Consider the following 14,066-nt stretch of genomic DNA (forward strand, 5'->3'; position numbering starts at 1 on the left):
AACTGCAGCCCGGACATCCTTGCACAGATTCATGCCAGCACCTCCCCAGTTGTTTTCTGTATCCCATTCCAGTGAGCACCACACACACACAGAAAGTGTCACCTCAGCACCTCTGGTGCTGCTCAGCTTAACCTCAACACATGGAATGGCAACGTGAGAGGAGAGAGCAAACTCTGAGCCACCATAATGTTTGGGGTTAAAAGAGCAATCAGTCACTCAGCTTTCTGACATAGTTAAGTAAGAGGACAATTCAGATCTCAAGGGAGGAATCCACACAGCCCTGCACTCTGCCTCCATGGGGAATCCAGGATAATTGTGATATTTGGATGCCTAAGTGATATAGATGCATCTGTGACTCAACGTTCATCCTCCTCCCTATTCCCAGTGCCTCTTTACTATAATTGCAAATAAGGATGTTGGTGGATAACAAAGCTGTTCAGATATTTTGCTTTTTTGAAGACTACTTCAACTCAAAAATAAAATGAGGCAGAGCCTAAAATAAACTTCCTAACTGAAAGACGTCAATTTACTTTCTTATTAAGAGCCATACTCTCTGCCAAACAGACCCACCTGTTATATGTTAAGCTTATGCTCCCTTGAGTGAAATGGTTTCCATTCTTTCCCCCCACTGCAGAGCCAGAACCCTTCACCATCGTGTTTTTCACAGGCTAGTGAAGGCTCAGAGTAACTGACACAAATTTTAACAAGAAAATCTCAACTGCTATCAGGGATGTGCAGAAAAGGGAGGGCTATAATCAGAATCCAGTACAGTCTAATTTAACAACAGCAACACTTGCACAGTACAAGAGAACCCAGCTCCATTACTATTAGTCATAGCAGTTGTATTGTGTTCTTTAATGATGTCAGCTTCAGGAAGAATTCATGCAAACCAAAGCCCAAATATATTCCATTTCAGTGTACCATGAAAAATTCATATTCATAATTACAAATTCAGTGTAGGATTTAATCTGCAGGTGATTCATTGGTGTTAAACAACCTTCCATTCAGATAAGAATAGTTCTTATGCACCACAGACATATCCCCAGTTTTTGGTATATTCAGAGGGTTTCTTAAGATAGTTCTGCCGAGTCTTTGTGTCTTTCAGGGGGAAAAAAGGGGTACAACACACAGAATTCAACTGAATAAAACAAGAACATACAAAAAAAAACCCAAATCAAGCCCAACCACAGACAGATACCTGAATTCAGTTTCTCAAATCATGAGCAGTGCTTCCTAGCCCTTTCCCTCACAGCAGGGCAAGGCCATGGTGAGAAAAGTTCTGGAGCTTGGTCTCAGATGAGATTTCCCACTAACATGAGCAGGTCTAGAGCACCCAGGGGCTGTCAGGGCTTGGGGCTTGCTCAGGAGCTGCTGGAGCAGGATCATCACATCCCCAAAAACGGGTCCCTGTAGCACTGCAACAAGGCAGGCAGGAGCACTGGACACCTGTGCTTTCCATTAAACAGAAAATGCTATGGGCAGGAGCATGAGTCCATGGGCTGTAAATGACTATTTGCTTGTTAAAAATGAAAGGAATTTGCAAAGCTGTCATCAGAGTGATTGGAAAGTTCTGGGCACAAATGGAGAGTGTTTCAATCAGATAAATTATGTAAGATCTGGGTTAAATTCACCTACCTTTCATGACTTTAAACACTGGTTTAACGCATTGCAGCTTTCATTTTGAGAGCTCAAAAATCTTGAATAGTGTTTACTCATCACTAGAGCAGAGAAGGGGATAACCCAAGGAGCCCAAGGGACACAAAATGTGTGAACTGCCACAGGGAGGGGACAAAAAGTCCTGAGGTGCAGCCTGTGCTCCCCTGACTCCATGCATGGCAGTTCTGTGCTCCTAAAGGTGCAACAATGCAGAGAAGAGAGAAGGAAATTTCAGGTGATTGCAAGAAACAGCAACTCTGTTCCAAAGCAGACAGGTACCCCAAGGAAGGTGAGTGTGTATGAAGACTGAGACTGGAAAAGACACATAAAGAATTAGGACAAAAGCTGCAATTAGTGAGAAGAGCTTTTATCAAATCCCTTAAAAATTACAAGCTAACAAAAATCAGCTACATTACCATCTAATAATTGGGGATAACATGAGAGAAATAACACTAACACTAAATATGCCATTTTTGGACCCAAATGTACCACAAAGGCTGACTTTGCTTTGGGTTGGGTTAACAAGAAGTAGTGTCCAAAAGGAGAGAATAATGCTGGCAGATGGTTTATTTTCCTCCTCCTGTTTTCCCTTGTCCTTTTGATTGTATAGAACTGTCTGGAACTGAAGTAACTAATTAAAGGCAGTTAGACACAATGTATGCAGGAGGAAGCAATAAGACAGGTTCGCTTCAGAGTATTTCAAATAGCAATCTTCTTTATAAAAGTCTTATTTCTAAGAATTAGAAGATAAAGAGCTTTTGTGATGTGATGTTTGTAAGAACACATTGCTTTGATCATTATCAGAGATAGTTTGTGTCAGTACAGCAGGTGGAACTTTCATCGCTTTTGAAATGCACAATATACTGAAAAATGCAAACATATCACAGGGAGAAATAGATATACAGCTGAATGCAAGGGCAATTCTTTCCAAAAGCGATTTCATACACAGTGTCACACAGCAATCAAGGAACCTGCCAAGTCCTGAAGTGACAATAAGCTACCACAGAGACAACACAATCTGCTCATAGATTCATTTCCCTTACTCCTAAAGCCCAGTGCTGCCTTAGAAAACAAAACTGCTCGGTAGTGAACTTAATCAAATGCTTCTGGGCAGGATATTTGTGTTGATCTTTTTTCCCCTTATTCATATTAAGAATGGGAGCCTCCAGTGACCTAAGGCTGCCAAGCACCATTGGATCCTTAGGTGGTCAGAGCGGGCAGATGTAGCCAAAAAGAAAATGATCATCAGAATTTCACTGTTGCCACTGAAAATGACAGTATTTCCTTTTTCTAAACAGAAGAGAGAGAGAGAATTAATTGTAACCTCTACTTCTGATTTCTCTTTCAAGAAAACATCTCAGATTTTTTAGTCTCAGATTGCATAGCTGTGAGAGACAGATGGGCAAGGGGGAGATTTGTTATTATTGTGGTGCACTGCATCAAATGGAAAGCAAAAAAATCACAGGAAATAGCATCTATTGCAATCTGAAGTTTAAACATATTTGATGGTATATTCAAAAGCTTTGCCTGTCTCACAGCCCTGGGCAAAAATATGTCCTGTTCCCTGCTGTTCCTTCATTTCATGCTATAATGCTTCCAATTTTCCTTTTTAAAAGAATTATGTACATTATCTACCTGTTGCACAGAAGCTCCTTCCTATGGCCTCTCATAACCTTTGCAGCTGTTGCTCCATTGTTATCAGTAAAAGCTCGAGTCATTAGGTTCTGGGAGGAAATAGCATCTGGGAAAAGTGCCTCAATTGAAAAAACTGATCAATTGAAAAAAAAGAAGGTAAGTACTTCTGGCTAGAGGCTATCCAACAGGATGGTGGGGACCTGTGATGAAAACTGAAGGAAACCGTGCAGAATGAAGTTTTGTAGATCTGTCTTCACAGTTTCATTTAATTATCAAATACAGTTCTATTTAGCCCATCTGCTTCTGTGTCCTCTTGACATTACCTTCTTGATGCTCCTCTGCCACTTCAGACTGATGTCTGAAAATTCAAACATCTCATCTTTTCTCCCCTGTTCCTGCTAACCACTCCTCTCTCCTATCCTTAGAGGAAAAGCACTTCTCTTTCTTCCCCTAATTTACTGAACAGTCCATTTTTTTCTCATAATAGGTCCCTTCTGACAGGCCCCTTTATGATCACAGGATCATGGAATGGTTTGGGATGGAAGGGACCTTAAAGATCATGCAGTCCCACACCCCCTGCCATGGGCAGGGACACCTTCCACTGTCCCAGGCTGCTCCAAGCCCCATCCAACATGGCCTTGGACACTTCCAGGGATGGGGCAGCCACAGCTTCTCTGGACACCTGTGCCAGGGCCTCACCACCCTCACAGGGAAGAATTTCTCCCCAATATTTAATCTAAACCAATCATCTTGCAGTTTAAAGCCATTCTTGTCCTATCACTACATGCCCTTGTCAAAAGCAATGTGGAAGACACACAGATCACTTCAGGACAACCTCAGCATTTTATGACTTTACAACTGTTCGTCCCCTGATGTTAAAGTATTAAGCCCACCTGGGCTTAACTGCTCCTGGGTGTGATCCTGACACTGCCCCAGTGCCTCTGGTCCCACAGAGCTCACACTTTCTGTACATCCTCATCTCTTCTCAAAAGTCAAAGTCTTTAGACTGTGTGAGGATAAAATCCCTCACATTTCTTCCTTAACCAAGCCCTCATTCCCTGTATTTGCCCCTCAAAAAACAACTTTCTGACCACTGACATGTACTAAGTGTACTACACAAACTACATGAAAATACCAGGATCCTGAAAAAAGAATCCTTTGAGAAAGAGATGCACATATACAAAAGAGTTTAAAATTTAAATTGTTTTCTCATACACTGAGCAGAAGATGTAAAAACTAGAGAGGGAGAATCCCAAAGACACTGAGGACACTGTTACTGAGCCTTGCCATCCCAGTGGGATTGTGTCATCCCTGGATGACAAAGCACTACCCAATGCTCTAAATGAAGATTCATACCTCATGGACACTTCTGCACAGAGACGTGCTGTGCTAGATCCTGGGATGAAACATATTCCTCCAAATGAAAACATGGAAAATTCCTGTGAAATGCCAGGCCTGAAGGAGTCATGATTCAAAGGGACAAGTTGAGCAGAACAGGTGCCAAGGATGTCTGTTCCCTGGATTGATTTACAAGCTAAGATTTTATCAACCATTAGAGTTCCCTGTCTCATGTGAGCAGACAGCAAGTCGAGTTGAATGTATCCCATCACCATCTGGAAACTCTACAGGCAAGGATCTCTCCTCTATTGAGCTTTTGACCAGCATTAGTTTTCATCCAGCTGAAATCTTTGTTCTGAAGCTCTTCAATCCCTGCTCTCCTCCTTCTTAAGTCAGGTTTATGCCTTTTCCATGTGGTTTTGATATAGATGTAGAGCTGGAGACCCGAGGAAAAACAGCCTAATGCCTCCAGGAAAGGACCCCCAAGCTAAGAGCTCACACAAAATATTGTTCTCAGCACCAGCAGATACTGAGTTCTGCACTGTAGCTCTTCCTAGCTATGACCTCTCCTAAATGGTGTCAGATGGTGTTTGCCTTCTCCAGCTGCCTGTACCTTTGTTCAAAGCATGCACACACATAACATTAATTCCTCTAGCCCATTAATAAAAGCAGAAGAAAGTAACAATGGCAAATTTGGTACAGGTTTATACAGATCTGTTTCTGCAGGCTGCTTTCCTTTCTAAACTATGTTTATGCATTTTCATTTCCAGTTTCTTTAAATATGAATATGACTGGCTAATTACATTGTTACTATGATGGACACAATCCAAAAACCTAGATAAAATATGTCATAATTTGAGGCCTGATTATAAATTTTGTGGCTTGAGTCACAAGGGACTGAAGACCTTAACAAACCTGCCCAAGAAAAGCTGACTGCAAATGAAGTTATCTTTATTTTCTTTCCCCCATAAAGGGAAGGTTTAGCTCGGCATGTTGCTCACAGAGATGCACAAAGCACAACGGCTTGTTTTGGGCTGCTGCCACTCAGCTTCATGCTGCATCCCCATCTAGAGCCATTCATCTTTTACCACCAGGAACACAATTAATCACGTTTCTTTTCAGAGGAAAAAGAAAAATCATAGTAATTTTCATAGAAAACACCGCAAGGTACTCCATCAATAACAGTCATTTTTCTCCTCAGTACACACTAATAGATCTGCTTATTGGAACCTGCTTGTCTTGACAGTACACAAAAATGCAGTAATCCAAAATAGATATAACCAATAGGAAAAAACACATCAAGCAGTCATCTGCTTAGCTGTGCTGTGTAAGGCAAGAAATAAATATCCTTTTACTGACAGCTGAACCATAAATAAAGAACAGATAGGATTAAGAAAAAGCTGTTTATTTTACTTTGGAGGTTAATTTCAGGCGGAAACATTTTTCTGTCTCATTCACAACACAAAACCTTTGCCTAAATCATTATGCACCTTTTGATTCAAAGCTTGCTGAAAACAAAAATCTTACCAACTTTGATGGCAATTTTACTGAGTTAGTGTGTTACTTATGGATGGAAGGAAAATGAATGTATGAAAGCACATGAATTGGTGCCATTCCCTCACCCCCAGCTTCACTCCCATCCCAGACCAGAAATGCCCATTGCCAGTTGTATGAAAACCTCTCCTGCTGTTCTCAGCTTTTTAGGTGTGGGAACTGAACTTGAACTCAGCTCTCATTAGGTCAGTAAGAGCTCTGCTTAAATACAAACAACAATCCTGTCAAAATAGAACATTTCCCACATGGATTCACATATACTGTCGTTGTTTTCTTTAAATATGTAGTAATGTAGTAATTTTTTATGATTAAACATCACAAGATAATAAACATTATCTTTTTTTTTCCTTTGTTTTTAAGAGAAGCTAGCTATAGGCTTTTTTTTTTTTCTTTTCTCTCTCTCTCTTTTTTTTTTATTTTTTTTAATCCATAAGGTAATTGGCTTTCTGTCGAACTAACCGAATTTCCCCAAATTTAATTTTCAAAGATGCTCCCTAATATCCATTACGGCAAACACTGTCCCGCAGATTGGATTAGCGGGCTCTCTGGACCTGCTTCTCCCTGAACGGAGGGCGCAGCAGAGGCTGGATAAACGAATTACCTGAGCAGCGGAACTTCTTGCTCTTGATCTGGCTGATGCGCTTGTTGGCAAGGCGACGGGGATTGCTGCAGCGTGCGCCGCTCGTCTCGATCGGATTATCCTGCAGGTAATCAGCCAGCCACTTCAGATGGCAGTCGCACACAAATGGGTTCTGAGCTAAATGTCTGCGAGAAGGATGGGATGTTTAATCAGGAGTGACCTGTGACACCATGCTCCATCATTGTTTTTTTTCACCAGCGCCCGAATATGAAGAGTGGAGTAATTGAATCGGCTCCCGAAAAAAACAAACCCAAAGGCACCCCGGGCCTGGCGGGAGCCACAAGGAGCTGCATGTGAACGGCAGAATTCTGTGAGCGCTCACATTTCGCAGCTCATTAAGCCTGCAGCAAGTCCTCGCACGGAGGAAACAAAAATTAAGATAGCAGAGCCCCCTTTAAAGGACACAGACCTGCTGCTGTCTCCCAAGTGCCACCGTTTCTCCTGAGAGCTTGTGCTGCCTTTTGAGAGAAATGCACCTTACACCTGAAGAGCATTTTGTATCCTGGTTTAAAAGAAATTTTATCAGCAAGCTCAAAATGTGATTTACTAAAGCACCTTGGATATTTGGACAAAGGCAGAAGTGGTCCAGAATCTTTTCACAAGAGTGAAATTAGTATTTGCACATGCTCATCATGTGTAATAGTACTTCCTTTTTATGTATTTTTTCTTGAAGCAAAAGGTTTTAATTCAAAGACTGAAATGTTTAGGCAAGGTAAAACTTCACTCTGTCCTTCACCAGAATTTGCTCAACTGGTCTCCTATGAAATTGGAAATAGGTATTATAACATTGATTTAAACTGGGTGTTTATAGACTTTGGTAACAGAAATCTGCTGGAGCATCTTAGAGAGAAACAGCGTTTCTCTGCTGCTGTTCTGATTTATTCTGCTTGACAAAGCTGAGCACTGTGTCAGGAGAGTTGGCCAGTTTCCCAGAGCCAGGCTCTAATCTCAGCTCAGCTAACTTGCATCAGTGCCTCTGACCTCCAAGGGAGCAGGACTCAGCTCTCCAATAACTGCAAAGACAGGTTAAGAAAAGACAGATGTTTCAATTTGGTTTGGACAGAGGTATAAAGTTATAGCCTCACAAGAACTCTCTCTGTTACTGTTTTCCACTTGCAGAAACTTCTTTTCTGTTTGCAGTTATATTTATGAACTGTCACAGAGCAAAATAAGTGTAAAATACAACAGGGCAATGGCTGTCCTGGACTGGGAAGGGAGAGCACACAGAGCAGAAAGGGCCTGAAGAAACTCAAGATTCCTGTTGCAGTAGAGCCATTCCTGCTATGAAAGATCCAAAGAACAAAGAATCACATAGAGACAAAATTTGGTTCTGGTTTTGTGACTCTAGAAAAAATACAGAAGATGGCAATCACTTTGGGTATTAAAAATGGGAGAACAAATCAAAACTTCATGATAAAGTCTCTTGGTGTGAAGTGACAAGTCCATTCTAAGCAAGGGCCATCAGAAACACTAGCAAAACCCCCTGAAACCAACAGGAAAGGTTCATATCTTAGGGCTATAAACATGAAAAAAGCCTGTTGTTTAACCTGACAAACCTTACATACCTCTGTAAAAGAACCCTCCCTGTGGCCCCAGTGTCTGTGTGTACATACACAGCAAGCTCAGCAGCAGAAAGCATTGGGGGGGCAGAACTGGGGGTTGTTGTACATCATTATTCCAATGCCTTAATGGTTTGCAGCAATACATACTGGCCAAATATCTGTTGGAAATTCAGGTTGTGTTTGCAGCTGCCTGAGGACGTGGCAGAAACTCTGCTGCAAGAAATCATTCCTGTCAGTTCATTTGTATAAGATTTAAAATATTTATAGAACTAATTCAGCCAATGCATTCCCAGTATTAAAATATATAGATGTGCATTTGCATACAAAAATTGCAGTACTATAGCATGTGTGTGGATTGATACTGCAGTATGTATATATATATAAGTATATATATACACACCCATAGATATTTTAACACTGGAATATCAGGCTGCCAACTCCAGCTCTGAAGGAGTACTATTTACCTTATTATCTTATTACTCACAGCTTCAGGATGAGACCTTCTACAAAATATTGAATCATTTCTATGTGTTTGCTTCTGATGCCTAGTCTAATGCCTCCAAATTCAAAAATGTTCAGTGGATTTTTTTAATGGATCAAATAATTCAACATCATTCCCCTTAAGTGGAATGTCAGCTGAAATGTGGTTACAGAAGTCACCAACTGCACAGCAGGACTCAGACCCAGGCAGGAGAGATGCCAACTCATTGGCTCATTAAAAACTGTTAGGCAATGATCCTAATAAAATCTGCTGTTCATATCTTATCCAAAGACAAATGCACACATTATCTCCCCAACAAACAGCCTGAGCTTCACACAGTTCTGACATTTCTGTCACTAAGGGCAGGCTGTGTCGATCCTGCCCTTGCTGAACTGATGCAACACTTCTTGCTCCTTTTCTCTCAGTGAGGAAAGGAGGGGCTGCTACATGGATGTCTCTTCCAAAATTGTCTTAATGTCAGATGCAAAGACAGGCAACATCTTTGGTGGGGAAAGAGAGAGCTGTCATTTATGATATGGCTGCATACTCACAGAGTCTGGATCGATCGCAGAGGTGCAAAGAGCCCCTTGCTGATGGTCTGCAGTTTGTTGTCATAAAGAGATAACAGTTTGAGATTATGCAGACCTTGGAACGTGTTTACCCTCAGGCAGTTGATCTTGTTGGCATTGAGAAGCCTGGATACAGAGAAAAGGTTTAGAATTCATTAATCTTGTAATAATCAAATAAAGATAGACTAGACTTTGGGGTTAAATCTAAAACAAAATTATTAACCTAGTCACCAAGGCTAAACCACATGTAAAGGCTTCATTTGCCTGTTACATTTAAAAGGTGAAAAACTCACAGTGGACAGGAGGAGTTCTCTCACAGCTGGGGAATATACAGACATATAACAGTGCTAGCCATCTTAAAATACTTCAAAGCTGTGTGTGTGTGTGTGTGTGTGTGTGTGTGTTTGTTATATGCCTAGCCCTCTCCCAATTTATTCAAAATTCTACACGAATATTTAAGGAAGCCTTCAGCTTAATATACACAGAAATAAAAATTACTCCCCACCTTGCTATTCCATGCACACACAGCCCACAATGAGAAGAACCCTTATTTTTGAATTTTCTCTACCAGCAGCTGTCTTAAATCCAACTGAAATTCTGGGAGTTTGAAATCTTTTGATAAGGAGTGTAGGGTTAATTTGATAATGGCAGATTAAAAAGATGTTTCTCCTGCGAGACAAAAAGAGGGAAGTGTAAGGTCTGGGCTAAACCTTATTGAAAGGAAACTCAGTTCACACCCAAGGACAGCCAAGCAGGGTCCCAGGCTGCTGCAGGAGCTGTGTCCTCAGTCCCTGTCCTTGGAGGTTTTCAAAGTGACACCGAATAAAACCTGCTCTGACCTGATAAGGTGACTCTGCTTTAAGCAAGGGTTCCCCACACTGCTGTCAAGTGATCACTCAAGGTCCCTTCCAGCCTCTACTGCCCCACAATTCTATGAATTCCAGTCACACCAGAGTCCTGTGCAGTTGTGCAAAAGTGGCACAAAGGCAATTTAAAAACTATTTTTAGGAAAAAAATATATATTTTACAACTACACAGCAACCAGCTGGTGGAACTAATCAATAATCAAGTTCAGCAAGAAAATCTTGGACAGTACTTGTGCAAGTTTTCTTAGATCATCCATCCAGAGTTCTTCCCCATGTAATAAGTATACACAAACCCAACAACAAGCTGCATCTCCTGCTGAGACAATCAAACACAAGAACACTTAATTTGTCACTGTCATCTGCATCAGTGGTATCTTGCACTTAGAAGGGAAATAGGCAGGAAATTACCTATTCTTCTTAGCAAAGCCAAAATCCAAGTTTCTTGACTACTACCAGCCTGAGAAAAATGGTAAATTGCAAACAGTGTATGTTGATAACTCCGTTCTCTTGAGCACAGAATTCTTCCCTTGTCTAGGAATTTAAAGGACTAAATATTGCATCAGTGTGGCTCTCTGTGAGGCAGAACACTAATACAAAAACAGGAGACAAGTATGTTTATAGGCAAAAAGGAAAATATATCTTCTATTCCTCATCAAGCAAATGCATCTTTTTAAAGAAACCTCTAACAGCACAGGGAGTTCCATTCTCAACAAACTGCACAGGCACCACTGAAGACAAGAGGGGAGCCACTCAGGAAGAAATACAAGCTTGCTAGCTGCATGTGATGCTTTTCTCCAAAAAGTAATTCAGAAGATGTTTCCTTTGCCTTCACATTCCTGAAACCTTTGGAACACCACAGGCTCGTTACAGTTCTCTGCTCCCACTGTTGTTTTGGCAGAGCCTTGCTGTGTTTGTGATGCACAGGAGGTGAAGGCAGACCTGGGCAGCATGGAGAACTCCAGGAGAACAGGAATGCTTTGGAATGAGAGGGCTCCAAAGGAGAACTCCCCTTCCCAGCCTACAGGAAAGTCAGTATCAATTTACCCAAATTTCCTCCATTACATGTTGTGGAAAATGAAGTTTGACATTAGTTAAGACAAAATCCCATAGAAGGGGATGATGGATAAATGAGGTTACATTTTTGCATGAACTAATAGCTAAAACAATTTTATGAAATCATAAGCAGCACTAGCATGACCCCTCTGGAATCTGTATTTCCATAACACCTAATCCACACTCCTGTTGGCTCCCCCAGAAGTAAAAAAAGGAATTTTCCCAGTGGGCTACAGGAACAGCTCCTCCTCCTTCACTCCAACAGCAAATGCCATCTCTTCTGCTCACTTCTTGCAGCCATTTGTGTGTCCAAACCAAAGCAATCCTCCTCCTCTTGGATCTCACACATCATGCATTTCTCTTTCCAGCTTGTAGAGTATCTTATCCACAAAGAATGGCTTAACAAGGTAGAAGGAGGCAGAACCAGATACTGAATTTTGAACAATATCCCTAGACATGCTCTTAGGCATTAGAAATCCTTTGCTTTCTAGTACCTTTTGCACTGGTCCCACCCCAATTTTTAGGAAATGCACATCAGCTTGATTTGGCTGTTTCTGTCCCATGACAGAGGCTTGGCACCTGAGCTACCCAGGAACAAAACTCTAAACAAGTATGTACTTCAATTTATTTTGCTAGGTGTTAATATTTTCCCAGTATTATAGCAACAGCTTATGTTGCAAGCAGTACTTGTAACAAGGCATGAAGCAAAAATGAAAACAATCTCAGCAATAAGAGAATTTATAACTAAACTACAATTGTATTTCCACATGTGGGTAACCAGTATGTCTTCTTGGGATGCCTCAGAAGTGCACAGCAGAGCTGCTCTGGGCAGATGCTGTTCCCTCCTGTGCAAAGATCAGGCACAAAGTCTACATTACTGATCCAGCCCACTGAAAAAAACCCCTCTGAGCAAAACTGACCTGCAACTGCAGTGAATGCACTGGATCCAGATTCATTCTCCCATTAGTTTCAACAAAACATGAATAAACCCCATGCTGGAAAATAGAATTTACAATGTGACGAGGTTTCCTGGCAAGAATTTTTGATGACTATGTTCATGGTGATATGTGACATTATTTAGAGCCAAACACTGAAAATGAGAGCAACTGATCCTCTACAGCCACAAATACAGAGGCACACGCTCTCCTTTAAGCATCTGAGTAATATGGAACAGAAAAGTGCTTGTGCACTGTTTAGAAGTGAGAATGCAGGTCCTAAACAGCTTTTCAGAGGTGACAACACCTATTTTGTGTATCACAGAAAGTCTGCTGAACAGTAATCCAGGTGTAGCCATATGGGGTGGATGGTGAGATACATTAATGACTTATTTCTGCTCAGAATCAGTGACAAACAGGGGGGAGAAGTGAAAAACTGAGGAAACAGAAGACATCATCCCTAAAAATCTTTTCCTCCTACTTACTGTTTGTTAGATGATGACTTTTGGCCAGAATCATTAAGGTTCATATTCCTTTCAAAACTCTCAGTTATTTTAAAATATCCGCTATGAATATTCTGCTCTATAAATCTCAGTTCTTTATTTAATCTTTCTTCGTTATCCCAGCTCCATTAATGGCATCTCATTTTTAATTAGGTATACAAGGCAGGCCTCACATGGAGTTAGAAGTGGTTTTAAGAGGTTTTTTAAACTAACACAAAGGCAGATGAGAAAAACATATTCCAGGAAGCAGAATCTTTCCTGAGCACTGGACCAAGCCATAAAACATATTAAGGGTTCCTTTACTGGACTTACACCAAAAGAAGGAACATTAAAAGTGGAGTTCTATTTAAGCAGGAATTACATGGTATTTATTTTTGCACCAATTCATGGTGAAAGTAAATTCCACTAACTCTCCTATTTTGTTATCAGCTTGATTGGATGAGATTTACACACGGCCTCCAGATGTGGGGCTCCATTCAAAAGGAGGTTAAATATTCAAGTAGAAATGAAACCGCCTGCTAGCCAGAGGGATGATGGATTATTAACTCAAGTCTCCATTTTCATCCCTCTGGATATGTAAAAAACATGAAGAAACCTCTCACAAGCCTTGGACAACCACAGAATACGGGAGAATGGTTAAAAACCTTGTGGTTTGCACACCACTGAAACAACGAGCTGAGCAGAGCACTATTACAATTCCATGAACCCATTTCCTGAAAAAGAGGATTTGTCCACACACATTGAAATAATAACGTGGTTCAGCTAAACCCTTGAAAAGAATGTGCACTGAATTGGCTCTGTAATTGTATCAGCTGCTCATAAGCACCATCTGCATAATTAAGATGGTCCCATAATTGAATTATATGCCCAAGCACAGCTTCAAGTGATTAACATTTAAATAACATTCTGAACTCCAAACCCAAAATGACTGAAAAAATTGTTTTTTAAGAGCAAATGGGAATGTTTATATGGCTTTTACCCTTAGCCATATTTGTAGTTTTATCTCAGTGAAGTCAAGTAATCAAACTATCAGGAAATAACCACAGAACTTGGAGAATCAACAGCAGCCTGGCAACCTTACACGTGCTGGGGACTGCAGGCTGGCCTCTGGTGCTCCAGATAGAGCAGGAATCATCCTAAATAAATAACTCAGCCTAAAGGAAAGTGCTGGGGAGAAAAGCTGCACCAAGGCACTGAAAAGCTTCTCTTCCTTTTTCACCAGCTTTGTGTTTTGACAGCAACGACAACACGATGAGAATGAAAATGTTTGGCAT

General features: G+C 41.0%; 1 protein-coding gene across 3 annotated transcripts in view; it reads right to left on the reverse strand.

Moving 5' to 3' along the window:
* Positions 1-14,066, reverse strand: part of SLIT3 (slit guidance ligand 3) — a 468,211-nt gene that overhangs the window by 114,241 nt on the left and 339,904 nt on the right. For all 3 annotated transcript variants that reach the window (XM_058848842.1, XM_058848841.1, XM_058848843.1), the window contains exons 14-15: positions 9,418-9,561; positions 6,785-6,948 (exon numbers count right to left, since the gene is read on the reverse strand). In XM_058848842.1, the coding sequence (XP_058704825.1) occupies positions 6,785-6,948; positions 9,418-9,561 (308 nt within the window). The remainder of the gene's footprint in view (positions 1-6,784; positions 6,949-9,417; positions 9,562-14,066) is intronic.

This window comes from Poecile atricapillus, chromosome 13 (genome assembly GCF_030490865.1).
Source record: "Poecile atricapillus isolate bPoeAtr1 chromosome 13, bPoeAtr1.hap1, whole genome shotgun sequence".
NCBI lineage: Eukaryota > Metazoa > Chordata > Aves > Passeriformes > Paridae > Poecile > Poecile atricapillus.